At 41.7% G+C, this 21507-nt stretch overlaps 1 protein-coding gene across 13 annotated transcripts in view; it reads right to left on the reverse strand.

The window, feature by feature from the left end:
* Positions 1-21507, reverse strand: part of PICALM (phosphatidylinositol binding clathrin assembly protein) — a 55973-nt gene that overhangs the window by 24641 nt on the left and 9825 nt on the right. For all 13 annotated transcript variants that reach the window (XM_075198686.1, XM_075198676.1, XM_075198679.1 and 10 more), the window contains exons 2-8: positions 14065-14207; positions 7662-7737; positions 6623-6725; positions 4249-4342; positions 2824-2935; positions 2254-2360; positions 1766-1807 (exon numbers count right to left, since the gene is read on the reverse strand). In XM_075198686.1, the coding sequence (XP_075054787.1) occupies positions 1766-1807; positions 2254-2360; positions 2824-2935; positions 4249-4342; positions 6623-6725; positions 7662-7737; positions 14065-14207 (677 nt within the window). The remainder of the gene's footprint in view (positions 1-1765; positions 1808-2253; positions 2361-2823; positions 2936-4248; positions 4343-6622; positions 6726-7661; positions 7738-14064; positions 14208-21507) is intronic.

A 21507-nucleotide genomic window follows, 5' to 3' on the forward strand; every position in this document is an offset into this window, starting at 1 on the left:
ACGCAGTCTTATCATTAGGGCTGATTAAGGAATTGAGGGGGTAGAAAGCGGCGCTTTCCTTTATGGACGCTCAATTCATTTAAGTTAGGTATCTGCATGTAGCACACACTGGAAACCCCATTGAAACGAGATGGGAAAAGCTGAAATATTTTAAAACACCACCGGTGAAATCACGTTTTTTGTTTTGTTTTTTATTTTTAAAATCAAATCAAAATTGGCAATTTACTTGGAAGAAAATCTCTATTAAGATTACATAGTTGCCGACTTCATTATTGCGATTTTGATTCAACTAAACAAAATAGATTTTACTAGATTCCCCCAATAGTTTGTAATGAAGTTAACTTCCACTTTAAAGCCCCTGCAGACACGCAGAACAGCGAGTGCCCCTCCCCCGGGGACGTTGGCTACTACCAGGAGCAGTTTGTGGTCACCGGGCAGTGACAGCAAAGCCCAGAGAACAAACAGTCGCTTCACATCACTGTAAAAGTCAGGAACCCTGGTGTGGGAGGGCGAGTAAAAATGGTGCGTCAAACCATACATTCCTACTGATGGAAAAACAACAACAATGCCTTACATCAGAGGTGTGAAACCTGGGGGAGGGGGGGTAGGGTGAGAGAAAGTTTTCAGGGGTCCCCTGATTGTTATGTATACACAATACGTTCTACTGGGATCTGCCTTTTAATGGAACACAGACACTTGGGCCCCAACCTCCCACATTATCCCTATATACTGTTGTTCAGCATACGTGCTTGCAGCAGTCATCCATCATAAGCCTAGGATCAATACTCCAGCATTGAATGATGCAAGCTAGTAACACATCCAGTGTGTGGCCGGCTGCATATAATAGAGCCCTGTTCTCTATGAACTCTGCACCATCTATCCGCAGCTGAGCACCAAACATCTGGACAGTGGTGAGCTGGCAGAATGTGCACCAAACGTCAAGTGAATCCCCCCCCCCCCCCCCCCATACATTCCTCTGGCTCCGGTCTACATTACAGCAATGAGACACTGCTAAAATATGGTATTCACAGTGTGAAGGCTGGAATTCTACATACATCTGGTGCTTATGGCCGTCCTTGACATTTCATAGCGATCCACAAGGAAACGCTGACCTGGAAATTGTTGCTGGTGTACATTAAAAATCCCCAGCTGCCTCATCCTCGCGGATTTCCCTAAATTCTCCCTAAGATTCAGCAACCTCTGATAATAGCTTTGGGGGCGGTTGCATAAAAATCCTTAACTGGCTGTAAGACACTTGTTGTTATATAAAGATTAACATAATACAAAGCAGTCTGTGCCAAGGTCTTCACATGGGGTGACAGTAACAATGACATGTAGTTAGTATTCGTAGAATGGTGTAATGTGATATGGCATTAGTGCGAACACAAATGACAGTTGCACCTTTAAACCTGTCTCTCTCTTTTAGAGCAAGAAGGAAAGTAAAGCCAATATTTTACATTACTGGCAGTGTTTATATATAACTATATATGGAGTGTCTGCTTTACTCCTCTGCAGTGTGGAGGGCGGAGCTTCTCTAATAAGCAGAGTGACTGACAGCTAGGCAGACTTGCATTCCACAAATGCACTGTGCATACGGGTTAAATCACGCAAAGAAGCGGGACTTCTGATATAGAGCGTCTATTTTGGCAGAGAGATATCAGGTACTTCAAATACTGTAAGCTAGACAGAGTACTGCAACAATTTAACCCTCTGCAGTCCCACAGCAAATGTATTAAAGCACCAAATCAAGCAAAACGTTCCTTACCTGAGAAAGATCAGGTATATCTCCCCTGTCAATCCCGACTTGCTGCATGCAGGAAGAAGGGGAAAAGAAATAAATAAATTATTGAGCGTTTCGAACAATGGAAATCACCTACACACAGAGGACCAATATTCTTGAGCTATCAATTTACTAGGAACTAGCGAAATCCTTGAGGCAAGGAGTAGGACAGTATCAGTGTAACCATTCATAAAGCAGCTCACACTACCTATACCAACAGACCCCTGCAGACTTCACAGATCAGAATAAAATGTAACTGCTAAACAATAACCAAAATCAAACAAACAAAATACCAAGACAAAACGAAAAAACCCAGACACAAAAAAAAACAAAAACCTGTAATACGCAGTGCATAAGCATTGCTTTGTTGAGAAGAGAATTTTGGAAGCTAAAAGTATATTTATCTAGTCAATAAAAGCCATGGAGGGAGTGGGGGTGGGGGGGCAATATAAAGTCAGCAGGCCCTCTCTTACCTCCGCTACTTTCAGGAACTCCGAGATACGGGTCATTCTGGTCAGGAATTTCTTGTAAATATCCAGCCCGTCTTTACACTGATTCTTTTTCATATCAAAATATTTCTCTAGAGAGAGAAGTTTGTAAAGATCAATAGAAGCAATAAAGACAACAACAAAGGGTTGTGATGAAAGATTACAGGGTGTCCCATCTGCAGTGGCAGAACCAGGGGGGGGGGGGGGGGGGGGGGGCGATCGGGGCAATCGCCGCCCCTACAGGGGCTTGCTGCCGGCGGCTGCACACTATGTGCAGGTCCGCTCGGCAGTGACAATGCCCTGCCCGGCTGCTCTGATTGTGTTCATGACGGATATTGCTGAAAACGCACCACCAAGGACAATCGCTCCTGGCAATGCAACATGGCAGCCGGCGCTCATGTGGATAAACATTTGGTGACACTGAAGGATTATTTATGACAATATCGCTTACTTAGGGGGGAAAAACACAGCCATCTTAGGCCTTGGCAGGATTATAAATAGAGATGCAAATCAGAGCGTTGTTTAACAAGCAAAAGGCAGATTAGGAATATTTACCTAGCAGATTAATTATCCCTTCGTTGTACGCAGCAAACAGTCTGATGGCATCCTTGAAGAGCAGCATGAAAGCGGCATTAATGACGCCATTTGTCAGCTCGTTGGCATTTACCTGGTGTTGGAGGGAAAGAGTAGATCAGAGGGACGAAGTCTAATCTAGCACAGTAATAAGAGAACATTAGTGTGTGTGTGTGTATGTATAATATATATATATATATATATATATATATATATATATATATATATATATATATATATATATATATATATATATATATATTATATATATATAAAAAACACAAAACATTGCCTTCAACTAAACGGTTAAGTGTTTGAGAACTCTTTCCCAAATAACCTAGAGATTGAAACTCGGCACAAACTTAAATATGACATTTCTGCACAAATACTGCTTGCTGAATTAAGCAGATTTTAAAAAAACAAACAAAAACAGACTTCATCGCCCCCTGCTCAGGGTCCGCAGAAACCTTTCCTCATCCCAAGACTCATTCTCTGATGTATGTAAAACAATAGATTCTCCCAAAAAGTTTCTGGCTTATCAAAGTGGTGCCGACTGATGGAACACAAAGGTAACTGTTTGGCCACAGCCGCTTGAAGATAAACAGGTGAAGGATATGAGGATAAGCAGCACAGGGCGGGATCCATTCTGCTTTCAGGCTGTGCGGCAGCCAGTGGCACAAGAAATAACAGATTCCACTAGACATCAACCAACAGTAGAACTGAATGTCTCGGAGTCATTGAAGGACTTTGCAGCTGAATAGTGGGTGAATATTTCAGCAAGACCACGATACAAACGGACATATACCACATGCTACAGTCAGTTTTATTTTTTTAATTCAATCTGTTAAAATTTAGCAAATAATAGTAACTGTGCAGAAATGTTTTGTTTCAGTGTATCAGACACATAATATGTGATTATGCTGCTGTGAGTTTATTTTCTCACAATTCAATTGATTAGATAAGTTACTGATTCATTAGGTCAAATATTGCTTAAACCGAAACTCTGCCAGCATCCTGTGAGTAACACTGACGTTCAAAGATCACAACCACGTAGAGAATATACACCGATGGCGCAAGAGTAGGCTTTGAGTACTGATACTAACGGCGAAATCATGTAAGTCATGTAACAGAATATGGATATACCACTCGTACTGCCCATATATAGCACACAGCGCATGAAGAAACTAAAATGCTAGAAAGATACAACTGATCATATGAACATCCAGTGTATAATAACTTAGGGGTCACTATGTATGTATCATGTCTGTTTCTTCAGTAAAGCCCCGTAGTGAGGAAGACCTTAGAGCAAGATAAAAACCCCTTTAAGACTAAAGCAGTATCTTCATCTTATGAACATTGGCAGTGGTTGGAAATGCCCACCCCCGGGCACCGGGCCAGCAAGCTTACATTGAAATCGAGCAGGGCATCCATTTGGTTCTGTATGATGGGCATGGTTTTTAGTAACTTCTCGGTGTTCATTGTTCTCATCACCCCATCAGCCCTAAAAACAAACACACAAGATAATTCATGAAGTCATCGTACAGCACATTGCACAACAGGGAAATAGAAGGGAAGACATTCTTGGCAGCATATGACAATCCATTATTAATAAAGCCAACTATAGCAAAGTACAAACTGCAAGTAATAGGATAGACACCCCACAGACAGAGAAAACTAAAGGTTGTTTTATTTATTCAACCGATACAAAACGGTATTTCCAGCGGTGCTGGGCAGAGAGGACTGAAATATATCAAAGGTCCAGTTTCTGCACAATGGAACAGCTACACCCGGCAGCCAAATCCCTGGACATCATAAATAAAACTAACAACTGAAATCTGACAGCAATAACATATCTAACTCGGGATGGATAAGTAACTTACTTCCTGACGGTGGACGGACATTATTTGCAGACAGATCTAGAACTACAGAAATGCACTGCTTGAGTGGAAGGATTCGATTTTAAATATGAAGCTATCACCTCGGGCTACAATGTGTGGCTCCAGCTACTCTTTGTATCGACCACGATCTGAGCCGCGGCACACTAAAGAAACGCGCTGCCTTCAAAACCTATCCTGCAAAGTATAACGGTATTGGCCAAAGTCTCATACTTCTGATTACCTCCTCAAATATACGGCTATATACCACTCCTACTGGAATGCTGTGGACGCTGCCAAACAAATGTACCTTCAATCCCTCATCCCCACTCAGGCTCCTAACCCCAAAGACTATTTGCAACCCTCCCAGACAAACACCTCTGGCTACCATCCCTCTCCAAGATTTTGCTTCCTACTTGCAGGAAAAGACTGACCAAATCCAATATAAGTAATTGTATCCTCTTTGTCAAGCAACAACCTGCTCAATTCCTCACCTGCACCTTCTTACACCATCTCCTAATATGATCCTACAAATCATGAATTTACTTCTCCTACCACTCTACTACCTGTCCACATAGCCCTATCCCCTCAAGAATCAAGCATTCGCTGTGTTCTCTTAACAATGATCTAATCTCTCACTGTCCACTGGTATCCTTCCATCAGTATTCATGCATGTGGTTATTGCACCTATTCTGGAAAATAATTATGGCCTAAGCTCTCTCTCAGATTAGCGTCCCATCTCACAGTCCTTTCTTGACAGGCTTACCTACAATTGCCTCTCACTTTCTAGCCTCACACAACCTATTGAACCCTCTTCAGTCAGTGTTTAGTTCCAAATAACAGACAGGGACTGCACCGACTAACATGGTCAATGATTTAATCACTACTATATCTAAAGACCTTTACGTGCTCCCAACTCTTCTTGACACCTCTGCTGCATTTAACACGGGTGACCACATGCATCTCATACACACATTGCATTCTTAATCTCCCTAGGATATACTACCAGATTACCACCTCTCTATACATTTCAGTCAAGTTTACACTAGTCTCCTTGTATACTCAAGCGTCTTACCCGCAAACCAACATTGCTGTGTGTCTGGATTATACAGCCCACTAAGCACCTCTTCTGGCTGGACCAATATGCACTAGGTGGCACTAAACTTTGTGCATGCGCGTGCGTATGTATGTATGTCTCTGTCTCTATCTCTATATTATAGATACACACCATTTACTCAAGTAATACTAGCTTCCGTTACTTGCCCAGCTGTCATATCTGTAAGCTACCTAATAGTTAGTGGACATGCACTGACACTGGGGGGACGTAGGTTCAGAGGAAATTTGAGGGAAGATTACTTCACAGAAAGGGTAGTGGATAAGTGGAATATCCTCCCATCAGAGGTCGTAGACGCTAATGCAGTAGAGCAGTTTAAACATGCTTGGGATAGACATGAGTATATCCAAATAAAGAATAATCAAATAGGGTTTAAGTTAACAAAGGTTAAAGAAAACAATGGGCAGACTAGACGGAACAAGCTGTTCTTATCTGCCGTCAAATTCTATTCTAGGAAGAAAACCGACAACAGATTCAACAAAACCAAGCCTGGCACTTTGAGAGCACAATTACTGGGTTCTTTTGTTTTTTTTTTAAATCTACAATAATAGGAATATACAGCCAAATACACATATTAGATCAGATGTATTGAATATACAGATGTGGTCTTGAATGAGTTGAATTACATGTCATAAAATAGGACTGATAGCGGGCTTGCAGTAGGATAGGAAGAAGCTATATAAATGAAATATCTATCACCTGATATGAGTAAGATAGAATCAGATTTATTACCCTCCCCAGATATACGCACAGCGAATGTTCAGACCAATATTTACTCACGTCCCAGACTTACCCTCTTTTTACTTTGGTGAAGTCAAAAGCAACTTGTCTGTATGAAACGGCCTTTTCGTTAAGGTATCGGCTATAGCGTCTAATAAACGTAGACATGTCATAACCTACAGACAGAAGGTAGATCAGTCTCTCATACAGCATTCCTTATATACACTGGAAACTGGCATTGTTAGAGACTATAACTGGGATACATCAAATCCCCTTATCTTCTAACACAGTTTATAGTAACTGGATTAAAATCTCTTATTTATAACAAAGTGGAGATTGAGGAGACTGTGCAGGCTACATTGTTATTTCCTTATTCAACCTAATCTCTAATTGTCAGACATAATATTTCAACAAAAATGTATCTGTGGCTTTAAGTGATTTTCCATGACATCCACTCAGGACTGGAGATTCCCTGGAACAGTCATCACTGCCCACATCCCAGTTATGGAGTCACTAGATGGAAATAGCAGTTATTTCTAACGTCCCCAACTAGAAGAAACGTGGGACTGTCTAATCAGTGTCAATCAAGACTGATTCCGCAAAAGACATCTCTGGAACAGTAGGTTCTCAAGTATAACCCCCCTAGATGTAACAAGCAGTGCTCTCCCCTTTCCCAGTCCCTTCTTAGCTCTTGCTCGCACGCGGCGCAGTGGCCGTGACTAGCATGTTATACAGACTGAGTGTCTCATGATAAAGTTTGCTCAAAGCCTATACTTAATATAAAAGAGGTAACAGGTCCCTTTACTAGCACTGACTGCATTTGCAATGTTAAATTATTTTTATTGAAAAGAGGAAATACAAGTTCCACATAACTTAATATTGTACTCCTAATAGAGGCACAGATAGTCTTAATATATCAGCTAAAGGAGAAAAACAAGCATTATATTACAGTAAGAGGGGAAAATAAGATGGGGAAGAGGTCAAGAAGCAGATTTCAATACATTTCAAAATATTTAAGCATCCCTAATCAGAATTAATTCGGGCAGGGGGGACAGGGAGACGAGAAAGCAAGCAGGGGGGGGGGGGGGGGGTTTAGGGGTACATAGCCTTACCTTGAAGTCCACTCTTGTCCAAGAAATTGCTCAGATTGAACAATGTATTCCTTGACGCCAGATACTGGATAAAGCGCTACAGGAAATAAGACATGATGAGAGGGGAAAAAATAAACTCAAAATCAATTATATATTTAACAGTAACAAAACTGCAGGTATCACTTTAAGGGTTCAATTCCCTGCGAGTTGGCACCGAGTGCCTGCGGAAGGTATTCCACAACAATGTCTCCTCAATATTCTTTTTTGCACCCCAGAGAAGTGTGCAGGAAAATCGGCGATGTTCAGTTACCGCAGTACCTGAAATGAGCGCAGTTGAATTCCCCCTAAGTACACACAGTTCTCCAACCACTCTCCATAGTGACGGTGGCAATAGGAGGCAGCAGCTGGTTAGAACAGGGGCCGGTTCAATAGAGTTTCCACCAAAACCCACTGTGCCGTCAAAAATCCAGAATAGGAGCACGACTCCCAATAACTCATCATCATAAGCATCAACATTTATATAGAGTCAGCACATTCTGGGGCGCTTCGGAACAAACTACTATAATAATACTGGGTAATACAGAGGGGTATGAAAGCTCTGCTCGCAAGCTTACAATCTATGGATAACTCGCTAAAATGCTTTATACAAATGGCTGTACGAACAGTGCTTTACCTTTGTGAGCTTTGGAAAAAAAGACGACCTTTATTTATTATTTAATTGGCTGTAACTGGCAATTTCATTACAAAGTAAAACCAGCAGAGACTATTCTATAATAAAGTTAACACTTCTGATTTGCATTTACCCTGTACCTTGTAACAGGAGGGGAATCATGCAATATCTTACAAATCTGTTCCAAGTCTACCTACACACCGGGTGAACCAATACTTTGCCTATCAACTTGATGGTTGCCTACATGATTATGAAAACCAGTTCAGCCTTAAAAAAAGTAAACTATATTGATTTTAAGCACTCGCCAGATGACGATGCCTAGTAAAGTAAAAGGGATGTTATTTCGGGGGAAGCTCCCGTGGCCTGTTAAAAACAATCCTGGATAATTGACATTTGACCACATTAGACACACATGTAAACACAACAAAGTAAGGAGGCTGAAGAGTCACATGCAAAGCAGCAGACAATAGCCCATCATCTCTGGCAACACAATTTGAGTTAACCATTGACTAGAGATGAGATAGTCACGTCTGTGAGAACACCATGACGTTTTACAGCGCAGAGTATATAAACCGTACAGCACTGGGGAGTGACAGACAGATATATAATGGTCATTCTTCTTGTACATGTACAGAGAGGAAATAGACAAAGCATACGGCAAGCTAGGACACGAACCATTAGTCCCTTTCCTTTGTCGGTGTCCAAAACAAGATCATGTAAAGTAAGAAGTGGATGTATGTAGTTGTGTTGCCATTGCCAACTCAACAGGCTGATCCTGGGAGAAAGGCCGTCTTGGTGTTACGTGTAAATAAACACACTGACAAGGGATTGTCATATGTCAATATTTTTAGCAGACAATGGGCACAAAGCCATGACGACAATGGTCGCTGCCCTCTGGAAGAGCGAATACATCCTCCCTGACAGAGGATGGTAACTTGTACCCAGCTCCCCAGTTGTGCCGGGATAAATTGGCAGCAGACGCCAACAGCGCAGGAAAGCAAACTGCAAGACGACAGGACTAAACAGTAATTAGCAAGTACTGAGCCTGCCTAGGTCTGTATGGTAAATACAAGCCTGACTATAATTACCTGTACCCTACACAGCATATAAAGTGGTGGAAAATATGCTCCTTGTCACAGGCTGTTTGCTACCAGTAGGGTAGATGGGTAAGCAAGTAGCCAAATATTCTACCTGGACGAAGGAGCTTTATTTCAGTTTTGATTTAATGTTTGTTTTATGAAAGCCACAAAATGTGAACTTGATAACAATACTGTAGTCTATGACGCAGTACACACGTGTGTATTTATAGGTTTACTTTGCCTCTTTAAAATGCAGCCTATTTATTTTTTTACGTTTTCTTGGTTGTTTCATTGAAAGCAAAAAGAGAAAGAAAAAAAACAAACCTAAGCTTGGTTGCTTTCTGTTATGTCAGTTCAGTCTAACCAGAACATTTTAACTACATTGCTTTCAGCAAAATATTTTGCTTTTAATAATTTATAGTGCGATTCTACAGCCTGCAAGGAATATATTAAAAACAGTGTATTGTTGAGTCATTTTCATCAGTAAGGGTGTGAGGTGTGACTAGTCTCCAACAAAGGACTTGATGTGGTGTGATTGTCACAATGTATGAAAGAAACCCCAGCTGTTGAAGTATCACATTTCACTCTGATGTAAGGCTCCTACACAGTGGTGGGTATTAAGAAAATGCTAGTTAAAAGCATAGATAAAACTTTGTGCTCTGTCTTCCCTTTTAAACATAATGTTAGAAGCGTGTTCTCAAACCTCGCTGCATAGTGTACAACGTACTTTAGTGCTTCCGATTTCTCAAGGGAGTATAACAATCGTCACAAAGCGAATACTTCATCATCATCATCATTTATTTATATAGCACCACTAATTCCGTAGCGCTGTACAGAGAACTCACTCACATCAGTCCCTGCCCCATTGGGGCTTACAGTTTAAATTCCTTAACACACACACTAGGGTCAATTTGTTAGCAGCCAATTAACCTATCAGTATGTTTTTGGAGAGTGGGAGGAAACCGGAGCACCCGGAAGAAACCCACGCAAACACGGGGAGAACATACAAACTCCACACAGATAAGGCCATAATCAGGAATTGAACTCATGACCCCAGTGCTATAAGGCAGAAGTGTTAACCACTGAGCCACCGTGCTGCCCAGAAATTGTATGTACGGGTCCATTCACTCTCACTATTTTCTATTATCAGCATTGAAGCTCATGTAAAACGACAAACTCAGAACCTGAATATCAACAGGCAGTGTCAACGAATACACCAAACTTCACGAAAAGGCGCTCCAAGCTATAACATGTGGGATATGTATTGTGCAGAGCTTTGGAGTGTCTGACATTTATAAATAATTGCAGGTTTTACATGAAAGGTTTCAAGATGCGCAGCTACAAGATTCTTTACAGGTCAATGCGATGCTCACACCAGAAAGGAATATCAAACAGCCAGAATACACAGAACACACAGCACCGCACCATTGCTTAGCACCAGACAGCTGTCAATCAGTGGCTTGCCGCAACATCCTATCCTCTCTAACAGGGAAGCCTAATGGAACGTATTACCAGTAAATAGACCGTTTTAAATAGACGCTTTCCCTGCACATCTCTTAGCAGCCTGCTCGCTGTCACAAACAAGCACATAGTGTATTTCTCAGACTAGGATTTATTGAATAAAGCACAGCTGCATATCAGTTACTCCCGTCACTCAGGCAGGCTTTGTAGCAGGGTTTCCGGGGTAATGAATCTCCACAATACGTCTTACTGTATTGTCTGGCTAGGTGTGTTTGCAGACTAGCAGGTGTTTCCAAGAAACGCATCCCTTCTTAATGCCGCTGATAACCACTACAGAGGGGCAAAGAAAACAGCTAAAGGAAGAAAAACTAAACACACGCCCAATGGTTTAGTTACACACTAAAAACAAGACAACAAGAGGAAGTTCTATCAGCAGCAATAACATTACAGGAGCCTGGTGATGCAGCAACATTACATACAATTAGGGGCATTTATTACAGTATTTTTAAATGCAATAGCTGACAACAGCTGACAACAACGGCACTCTAATGCCATAACAATAAAGCAGGGTGCCCAGGAAAATGTTCATCGCCTGCGCCACAACACAAGAAGGTACTAGGAAGCAGCATAGTTTTTATTTGCAGTTTTTACAAATGTTCCCCAACGGAACAAGTGCATCCATGGATGTTACACAGAGTAAGCATTCAAGAAATGGTAAGATTAACAGAGTGATACCTTTATCAGAGACCACTGTTAAACTTTATGAGCCACTGCCATGTTTAATAACCACCTTCACCACTGTGCCTCTACCGCACAATTCCATTACTATCCCTTCCCTGCTCTCTGAACCTCTACACCCAATTCCATTACTATCCCTTTCCTGCTCTCTGAACCACTACCCCACAATTCCAATACTATCTCTTCCCTGATCTCTGAACCTCTACACCCAATTCCATTACTATCCCTTCCCTGCTCTCTGAACCTCTACCCCACAATTCCATTACTATCCCTTCACTGCTCTCTGAACCACTACCCCACAATTCCATTACTATCCCTTCCCTGCTCTCTGAACCTCTACACCCAATTCCATTACTATCCCTTTCCTGCTCTCTGAACCACTACCCCACAATTCCAATACTATCTCTTTCCTGCTCTCTGAACCACTACCCCACAATTCCAATACTATCTCTTCCCTGATCTCTGAACCTCTACACCCAATTCCATTACTATCCCTTCCCTGCTCTCTGAACCTCTACCCCACAATTCCATTACTATCCCTTCCCTGCTCTCTGAACCTCTATCCCACAATTCCATTACTATCCCTTCCCTGCTCTCTGAACCACTACCCCACAATTCCATTACTATCCCTTCCCTGCTCTCTGAACCACTACCTCACAATTCCATTACTATCCCTTCCCTGCTCTCTGAACCACTACCCCACAATTCCATTACTATCCCCTTCCCTGCTCTCTGAACCTCTACACCCAATTCCATTACTATCCTTTCCCTGCTCTCTGAACCTCTACCCCACAATTCCATTACTATCCCTTCACTGCTCTCTGAACCACTACCCCACAATTCCATTACTATCCCTTCCCTGCTCTCTGAACCTCTACACCCAATTCCATTACTATCCCTTCCCTGCTCTCTGAACCACTACCCCACAATTCCATTACTATCCCTTCCCTGCTCTCTGAACCACTACCCCACAATTCCATTACTATCCCTTACCTGCTCTCTGAACCACTACCCCACAATTCCATTACTATCCCTTCCCTGCTCTCTGAACCACTACTCCACAATTCCATTACTATCCCTTCCCTGCTCTCTGAACCTCTACCCCAAAATTCCATTACTATCCCTTCACTGCTCTCTGAACCACTACCCCACAATTCCATTACTATCCCATCCATGCTCTCTGAACCTCTACCCCACAATCCCATTACTATCCCTTCCCTGTTCTCTATACCTCTATCCCACAATCCCATTACTATCCCTTCCCTGCTCTCTGAACCTCTACCCCACAATCCCATTACTATCCCATCCATGCTCTCTGAACCTCTACCCCACAATCCCATTAATATCCCTTCCCTGCTCTCTATACCTCTATCCCACAATCCCATTACTATCCCTTCCCTGCTCTCTGAACCTCTACCCCACAATCCCATTACTATCCCTTCACTGCTCTCTGAACCTCTACCCCACAATACCATTACTATCCCTTCCCTGCTCTCTATACCTCTATCCCACAATCCCATTACTATCCCTTCTCTGCTCTCTGAACCTCTACCCCACAATCCCATTACTATCCCTTCCCTGCTCTCTATACCTCTATCCCACAATCCCATTACTATCCCTTCTCTGCTCTCTGAACCTCTACCCCACAATCCCATTACTATCCCTTCTCTGCTCTCTGAACCTCTACCTCACGATACTTTTATGAATTTGTGTTTTTACTCCTTTGCCCTGTAACTTTCTGAAGATTATCTCCAGTTTACCCCCTGTTGTATTCTGCTGAGCCTTTGTGAATCAGACAAGATAAGACGATTGTGGATATTTTTGAACTATCACCAGATGCTGCGATGCTGAACCTGGTGTAAGAATTATCTCTGGCGGCTATGAATGACTCGGCATCTCCACATGGTACTGACATCTATACGTGAACAAACTTTAAACACACTGTACTCTCAGCCTGTAATACTAACAGTTCAGAAGCAGTCCATTGAAAAACAAGCTAGAAGCAGGGTTTCTGATGGTTTGCTCCTGTTGTGTGACTTGCAGGCCTTTATCGGGACTAAAATCAGTGTATTAGGAGCAATCTGGTAACAAGAAGCTCACAGCAGGCTGAATGTGACTTCACGGTTACCAGCTGTGGAGGAAATGCAACGTTTCATCCGACCGGTTTACATTCTACTTCTTAGAAGACGAGAAGCCACAAGGCACTAAACACCACTTGCCCGTTTGATTCACATGTTGACGGATTTGCTTTTCATTTAATGACAAGCCGTGCTAGGACAGAGCACAAGTCTGGGTTTGCTATCACATGTGACAGAGTTGGAAACAATCACTAGTAATTTAAGCAAAAAATAGTGATATTGTTGGAAGGCTTTTATGCAGCAAGAGCACAAACATTGCTAAATCTGACCATATTCTAAAAGGCAGATTTCTGCAACAAAGTGCACCCAGATTGCTCATCAGGAAACAGTTTATTTACCTCGTTGCCATATACCATCAGGTGGTGAGTGGTAATGAGAGACTTGAAGACCACCACCCAGCTACTGTTGGTCGTTCTTTCAAATAAAGTGTCCGCAAGTTGTGGGATGTTTACATTCATCTCATTTGTGCACTGGATCAAATCTGGAAGAGAAACATCAATGTGTTACATGTAAACATGGCGTCCTAATGCCCACAGGGAACAGCAGCCAACACACTTATTACAGAGCAGATTATACCAGTGTTCTCTCATTCTGTATTATACATAACCAGGGGTACTTCCGGCAGATTATACCAGTGTTCTCTCATTCTGTATTATACACAACCAGGGGTACTTCTGGCAGATTATACCAGTGTTCTCTCAGTCTGTATTATACATAACCAGGGGTACTTCCGGCAGATTATACCAGTGTTCTCTCATTCTGTATTATACACAACCAGGGGTACTTCTGGCAGATTATACCAGCGTTCTCTCATTCTGTATTATACATAACCAGGGGTACTTCCGGCAGATTATACCAGTGTTCTCTCATTCTGTATTATACATAACCAGGGGTACTTCTGGCAGATTATACCAGTGTTCTCTCATTCTGTATTATACATAACCAGGGGTACTTCCGGCAGATTATACCAGTGTTCTCTCATTCTGTATTATACATAACCAGGGGTACTTCTGGCAGATTATACCAGTGTTCTCTCATTCTGTATTATACATAACCAGGGGTACTTCGGGCAGATTATACCAGTGTTCTCTCATTCTGTATTATACATAACCAGGGGTACTTCCGGCAGAATATACCAGTGTTCTCTCATTCTGTATTATACATAACCAGGGGTACTTCTGGCAGATTATACCAGTGTTCTCTCATTCTGTATTATACATAACCAGGGGTACTTCCGGCAGATTATACCAGTGTTCTCTCATTCTGTATTATACATAACCAGGGGTACTTCTGGCAGATTATACCAGTGTTCTCTCATTCTGTATTATACATAACCAGGGGTACTTCCGGCAGATTATACCAGTGTTCTCTCATTCTGTATTATACATAACCAGGGGTACTTCCGGCAGATTATACCAGTGTTCTCTCATTCTGTATTATACATAACCAGGGGTACTTCCGGCAGATTATACCAGTGTTCTCTCATTCTGTATTATACATAACCAGGGGTACTTCCGGCAGATTATACCAGTGTTCTCTCATTCTGTATTATACATAACCAGGGGTACTTCTGGCAGATTATACCAGTGTTCTCTCATTCTGTATTATACATAACCAGGGGTACTTCGGGCAGATTATACCAGCGTTCTCTCAGTCTGTATTATACATAACCAGGGGTACTTCTGGCAGATTATACCAGTGTTCTCTCATTCTGTATTATACATAACCAGGGGTACTTCCGGCAGATTATACCAGTGTTCTCTCATTCTGTATTATACATAACCAGGGGTACTTCTGGCAGATTATACCAGCGTTCTCTCATTCTGTATTATACATAACCAGGGGTACTTCTGGCAGATTATACCAGCGTTCTCTCATTCTGTATTATACATAACCAGGGGTACTTCGGGCAGATTATACCAGTGTTCTCTAATTCTGTATTATACATAACCAGGGGTACTTCGGGCAGATTATACCAGTGTTCTCTCATTCTGTATTATACATAACCAGGGGTACTTCTGGCAGATTATACCAGCGTTCTCTCATTCTGTATTATACATAACCAGGGGTACTTCGGGCAGATTATACCAGTGTTCTCTAATTCTGTATTATACATAACCAGGGGTACTTCGGGCAGATTATACCAGCGTTCTCTCATTCTGTATTATACATAACCAGGGGTACTTCTGGCAGATTATACCAGTGTTCTCTAATTCTGTATTATACATAACCAGGGGTACTTCTGGCAGATTATACCAGTGTTCTCTAATTCTGTATTATACATAACCAGGGGTACTTCGGGCAGATTATACCAGTGTTCTCTCATTCTGTATTATACATAACCAGGGGTACTTCGGGCAGATTATACCAGTGTTCTCTCATTCTGTATTATACATAACCAGGGGTACTTCGGGCAGATTAAACCAGTGTTCTCTCATTCTGTATTATACATAACCAGGGGTACTTCCGGCAGATTATACCAGTGTTCTCTCATTCTGTATTATACATAACCAGGGGTACTTCGGGCAGATTATACCAGTGTTCTCTCATTCTGTATTATACATAACCAGGGGTACTTCTGGCAGATTATACCAGTGTTCTCTCATTCTGTATTATACATAACCAGGGGTACTTCCGGCAGATTATACCAGTGTTCTCTCATTCTGTATTATACACAACCAGGGGTACTTCTGGCAGATTATACCAGTGTTCTCTCATTCTGTATTATACATAACCAGGGGTACTTCTGGCAGATTATACCAGTGTTCTCTCATTCTGTATTATACATAACCAGGGGTACTTCGGGCAGATTATACCAGCGTTCTCTCAGTCTGTATTATACATAACCAGGGGTACTTCTGGCAGATTATACCAGTGTTCTCTCATTCTGTATTATACATAACCAGGGGTACTTCCGGCAGATTATACCAGTGTTCTCTCATTCTGTATTATACATAACCAGGGGTACTTCCGGCAGATTATACCAGTGTTCTCTCATTCTGTATTATACATAACCAGGGGTACTTCTGGCAGATTATACCAGTGTTCTCTCATTCTGTATTATACATAACCAGGGGTACTTCTGGCAGATTATACCAGTGTTCTCTCATTCTGTATTATACATAACCAGGGGTACTTCTGGCAGATTATACCAGTGTTCTCTCATTCTGTATTATACATAACCAGGGGTACTTCGGGCAGATTATACCAGTGTTCTCTCATTCTGTATTATACATAACCAGGGGTACTTCCGGCAGATTATACCAGTGTTCTCTCATTCTGTATTATACATAACCAGGGGTACTTCGGGCAGATTATACCAGTGTTCTCTCATTCTGTATTATACATAACCAGGGGTACTTCGGGCAGATTATACCAGTGTTCTCTCATTCTGTATTATACATAACCAGGGGTACTTCCGGCAGATTATACCAGTGTTCTCTCATTCTGTATTATACATAACCAGGGGTACTTCCGGCAGATTATACCAGTGTTCTCTAATTCTGTATTATACATAACCAGGGGTACTTCTGGCAGATTATACCAGTGTTCTCTAATTCTGTATTATACATAACCAGGGGTACTTCGGGCAGATTATACCAGTGTTCTCTCATTCTGTATTATACATAACCAGGGGTACTTCGGGCAGATTATACCAGTGTTCTCTCATTCTGTATTATACATAACCAGGGGTACTTCGGGCAGATTAAACCAGTGTTCTCTCATTCTGTATTATACATAACCAGGGGTACTTCGGGCAGATTATAAAATCCAGCTCTATTAGCAAGGATGAAAAACTGCAACCAAAGTCAGAGGGTAATTGCAAATAATTACAGACACAAACCAGTATTTTAAAACTATTGCAAAAATACCATTTATGGACAGAGCTTGTCGACAGAACCCTAGTAGTGCATTAATCTGGTGGGTTTGGTTATTTACTACACTTAAAATGTGAACATCTACAAGAAAGTAGACCCACAACAGGCAAAGCCATTTGGTGTGTGGAATCAATATTGACAAGCTAACAGACAGTAACTCTAGTTTATCACATCAGCAACCATATTTTCATATCTAAACCCTTTATCTCTAGCCAGTGTCCAATTGCAAAGACCAGTAGTAAACTCAATCTGGTCAACATTTAGCTGGGGTTTATTATAAAACAATACAACTATTACGAGCTTTCGCTCATTGGCTTTTAGGACTCGTACAAGCCTAGATTGTATTATACCACGTCATCACAACTATCCACATCCTGGTCAATGCCTTCTAGGATTTATAAATCTCTCAGACAGGTGATTCAATACAGGAGGATGGTGACTTGTTTGAAAATCGATCGTCTGACCCTAGTCAACAATAATCATCAGCTATTTATATATAGTGCCACTAATTCTGCAGTGCCAGGGGCAAACACAGGGTTTCTAGAGGGGGGGTTTCCATATATGTGCCTCTGAAGAAAACACAAATAAATAATATACACACACACACACATATATATATATATATATATACACACACATATATATACACACACACATAGGATAAGGATCTCCATAGAGTTTACAGAGTCACAATCTTTTCAGCCCATGGTTATGACAGATGACAAGCACAGGTCTGAGGGTAAATCTTGTAAATCGTGTATAGTCATTAAGCTGGATACACACTACACGGTTTTCGTTCAATAATCGGCTAAATCAGCCGACATACGACGGCTCGTTCAAGTCGGGTCAGTGTGTGTAGTAACACGATGGTCGAAAGTCTGCCCAAATGGACGATTGAAGCCTCATTTGGTTGGTCGTACCGTTTAATATTTTCGTTCCAATCTCGTTTCCGCTGTGTAGTGTGTATAAACTTCCGACCGATCCACAACAGTGAGTACGAAATTACAGTCATTGCTCACGACAACATGGCTGTAAAAAGTCGCTAAAGGGACGTCCGCTCTTCCCTTTATCGTCCTAAACAAGGCTAGTGTGTATGCAGTCCATGGACCGAGCGATCGGAATATCGATCACATGTAAAATCGCTCGGCATAAAAGTTTACACATGAATCAGCATGCTGATCGGTCCTTTTTTTTTTAATCAGTCATTTGTAAAATCGTTACAGATAACACATTGGGAGAAAATTTTCTGTAGTGTGCAACTAGCCTAAAACAAGCACCATATAGAGATTCTGTGTAAAGGTGTGAAAACCAATTAACACAGACCTCTTGATAGGTATGTCCTTAACCCCTTCCCGACATAGAAATCTTGGCACATCCAGGTTTGATGATATTACAACACATTTCTGGACATTGCAATCAATATTTCTTAGAACAGCAGCCACCCCGAATATCTATTTATATAGACCAATACTGCCAATGACCTCCCTGCGACGGATAAACAGCCCGGGTGTAGATTAATATAAATACAATCTAGTAGCTGGGATTGCATCATTATTCAAGTCAGACTTATGAAATATTTTTTTACCCGCAGCTATTTCTCAATAACATATATACAGTAAGGATAAAAGACGTCACTATCAGAGACACTTCAAAGACAGAGCAGTGGTTGCAACACACAGAACTGTCTGTATAATGTGTAAGAAAGATCAACTAGTGAATTAGAGAGGTCACCTATAGATCTACATTTTACCCATCTATAGAAACACTGTACAGAAGCGATGTAGGACTAATAAAATGAATAATCCAAGAGTCCTGTCCTCAATTATATATAAAGTTGTGGCTAGCTGTCTGGATCCATGCAGGGAAAGCCATCACTGGCACAATAAAGAGACATATATACCTTCTACATTGCTCAATTACATAACCGCGAGTACACTCCCTAAAGATCAACACTGGTCTCCTGATTTGTACTGTTGTGAGCATCCTGGTGATCGGATTGGCAGACTTTAAAACTGGGGACATGGTACAGTCAGCCCACTAAAAGGCAGGATACTAATGTAATCAATGCCCAGCATTACAGGACCAAATAACATTTATATTATTGATAGGAGTTGATTAAATCACAAATGAGTGGTCTAGAGAGGACAAAGCACAAATAAAAGAGGTCTCTATACGGTCAACGCAATTCAGAAGCAGAAGATGAATACCGAGGTCAACAATAATGTACAAATTGTACCATGGCGTCAGATCTAATGTTACTGACCAGACCGATGCATTAAAGTGGAGAGACTTCTTCAAACTCCTTATACAGAATAGCCAAATAACTAGGCAAAAGTGCCTGCACAATGACCAGGCTGAAATACACAAGCGATGGTTCGGAGGAATTACACGCTTAGTGATGTCCCTTGTTCCTAATGACTGGACAGTCAGTATTCATAAGAATAAAGCCTAATTCCATATAATGGATATATCATCTGATATAATGTTAAAGTTAATATAAAAAGGCAGACTATGTCAGGGGTGGACCAAATAATAAAGAATTAAGGAGTCAGCAGGACGTTTTAAAGAAGCCAGTGAAAATGTGAATCCATTTACATCAATAGAAAGTAATCCCAAAACTTAGACACCAGCAATCATTTTTTCAGGCGTATTGATGGGCAATGCAAACACGACAGTCTATACATCAGAGATCCCAATTATTAGACAGGTGGATAGAGGGCAGACATGTAAACAGATCACTGATCACTATGGATAGATGAACTGGTCCTTTACAGAAGACCACAACATCGGCGGTCAGTCTTCCCATAGAGGTCAGTGATATAGACGTACCTGTCTCTCCTCCAATCACCTGTCAAACAGGGAGAAGACAAATAAAAGGGTGGGCGGGTACACAAGATCCCCACCCAATCATTCTTCTTAAAGCAAATCCTAAAGGACATCCAGTAGGGGTTGGGGCTGTTTAATTCAGACATGTATGACTGAGCTTCTGAAAAGCACAACAAACCCTACATAGAAAGAAAAAAAAAAGTGGTTAAACTACAGAGTTCACGTTGGATTACCCGAAATAAGCAGTTTTTCCCACTAGGGGTGAAAATTTGACATCATTTATTTATATAGTGCCACCAATGCTGCAGCGATATACAAAGAATATTTGTCATTGTTTCTTCTGACCTCTTGATCGCTGGTACCTTAAACCAGTGTGAACTGTCCTTAACAGAGCACTTGAGCAAATAAACATCACTTGCTTCAAAGACCTGCTTGCCAACGTTTCCATGCTGAAATTCCTGTGATCTACAGATTAGGCCCAACTCTAACCTGTTATCAGCTGTATTCAGGGTTGGACCCAGCTTTCCGGTACCACCACTCTGCCTGCTACCCAGCAGCTCTGGTCAGTGCGATAGGCCAGGGGGGATCCATCCACAGCAACCCTGATCCATAGTAAGAGGTCAGAGGTACCAAGCCCAGGTGCACCAGCAAGGGGGTAAACTAGTAGCGACAGTTACCCAGAAGAAACCCAGTTCTGGATGCCGGTAAGGAGTCCAGTGGTGGCGGCAGCTTAAGCCCCTCCTACTGCGGTTAGAGGGCGCATTTGGGATAAAGAAAGGGAATGATGGCACAGTAAGCCTAGCCGGATCCCAGCAACAGCAGGGTGACACAGGCTGTCCATCCTGTCACACACTTCTATTCTGATCTGTCCATAGCCACATCTCGCATAATCCATATAATTCATGCTAACAAATGACATGTATACAGGTGTAACCACCACACACCATTCTACAGATACATTTTACACACCAGAACAATGACCAGATTTCTTGAGCCTCTAGAAATCAGCTCTCAATGGGCCTCATCGGTGCCACACCATCAAAAGGACTGAATGTCAAAGCAAATAGAGGAGCCAAA

Source organism: Mixophyes fleayi, chromosome 2, assembly GCF_038048845.1.
Source record: "Mixophyes fleayi isolate aMixFle1 chromosome 2, aMixFle1.hap1, whole genome shotgun sequence".
Classification (NCBI taxonomy): Eukaryota; Metazoa; Chordata; class Amphibia; order Anura; family Limnodynastidae; genus Mixophyes; species Mixophyes fleayi.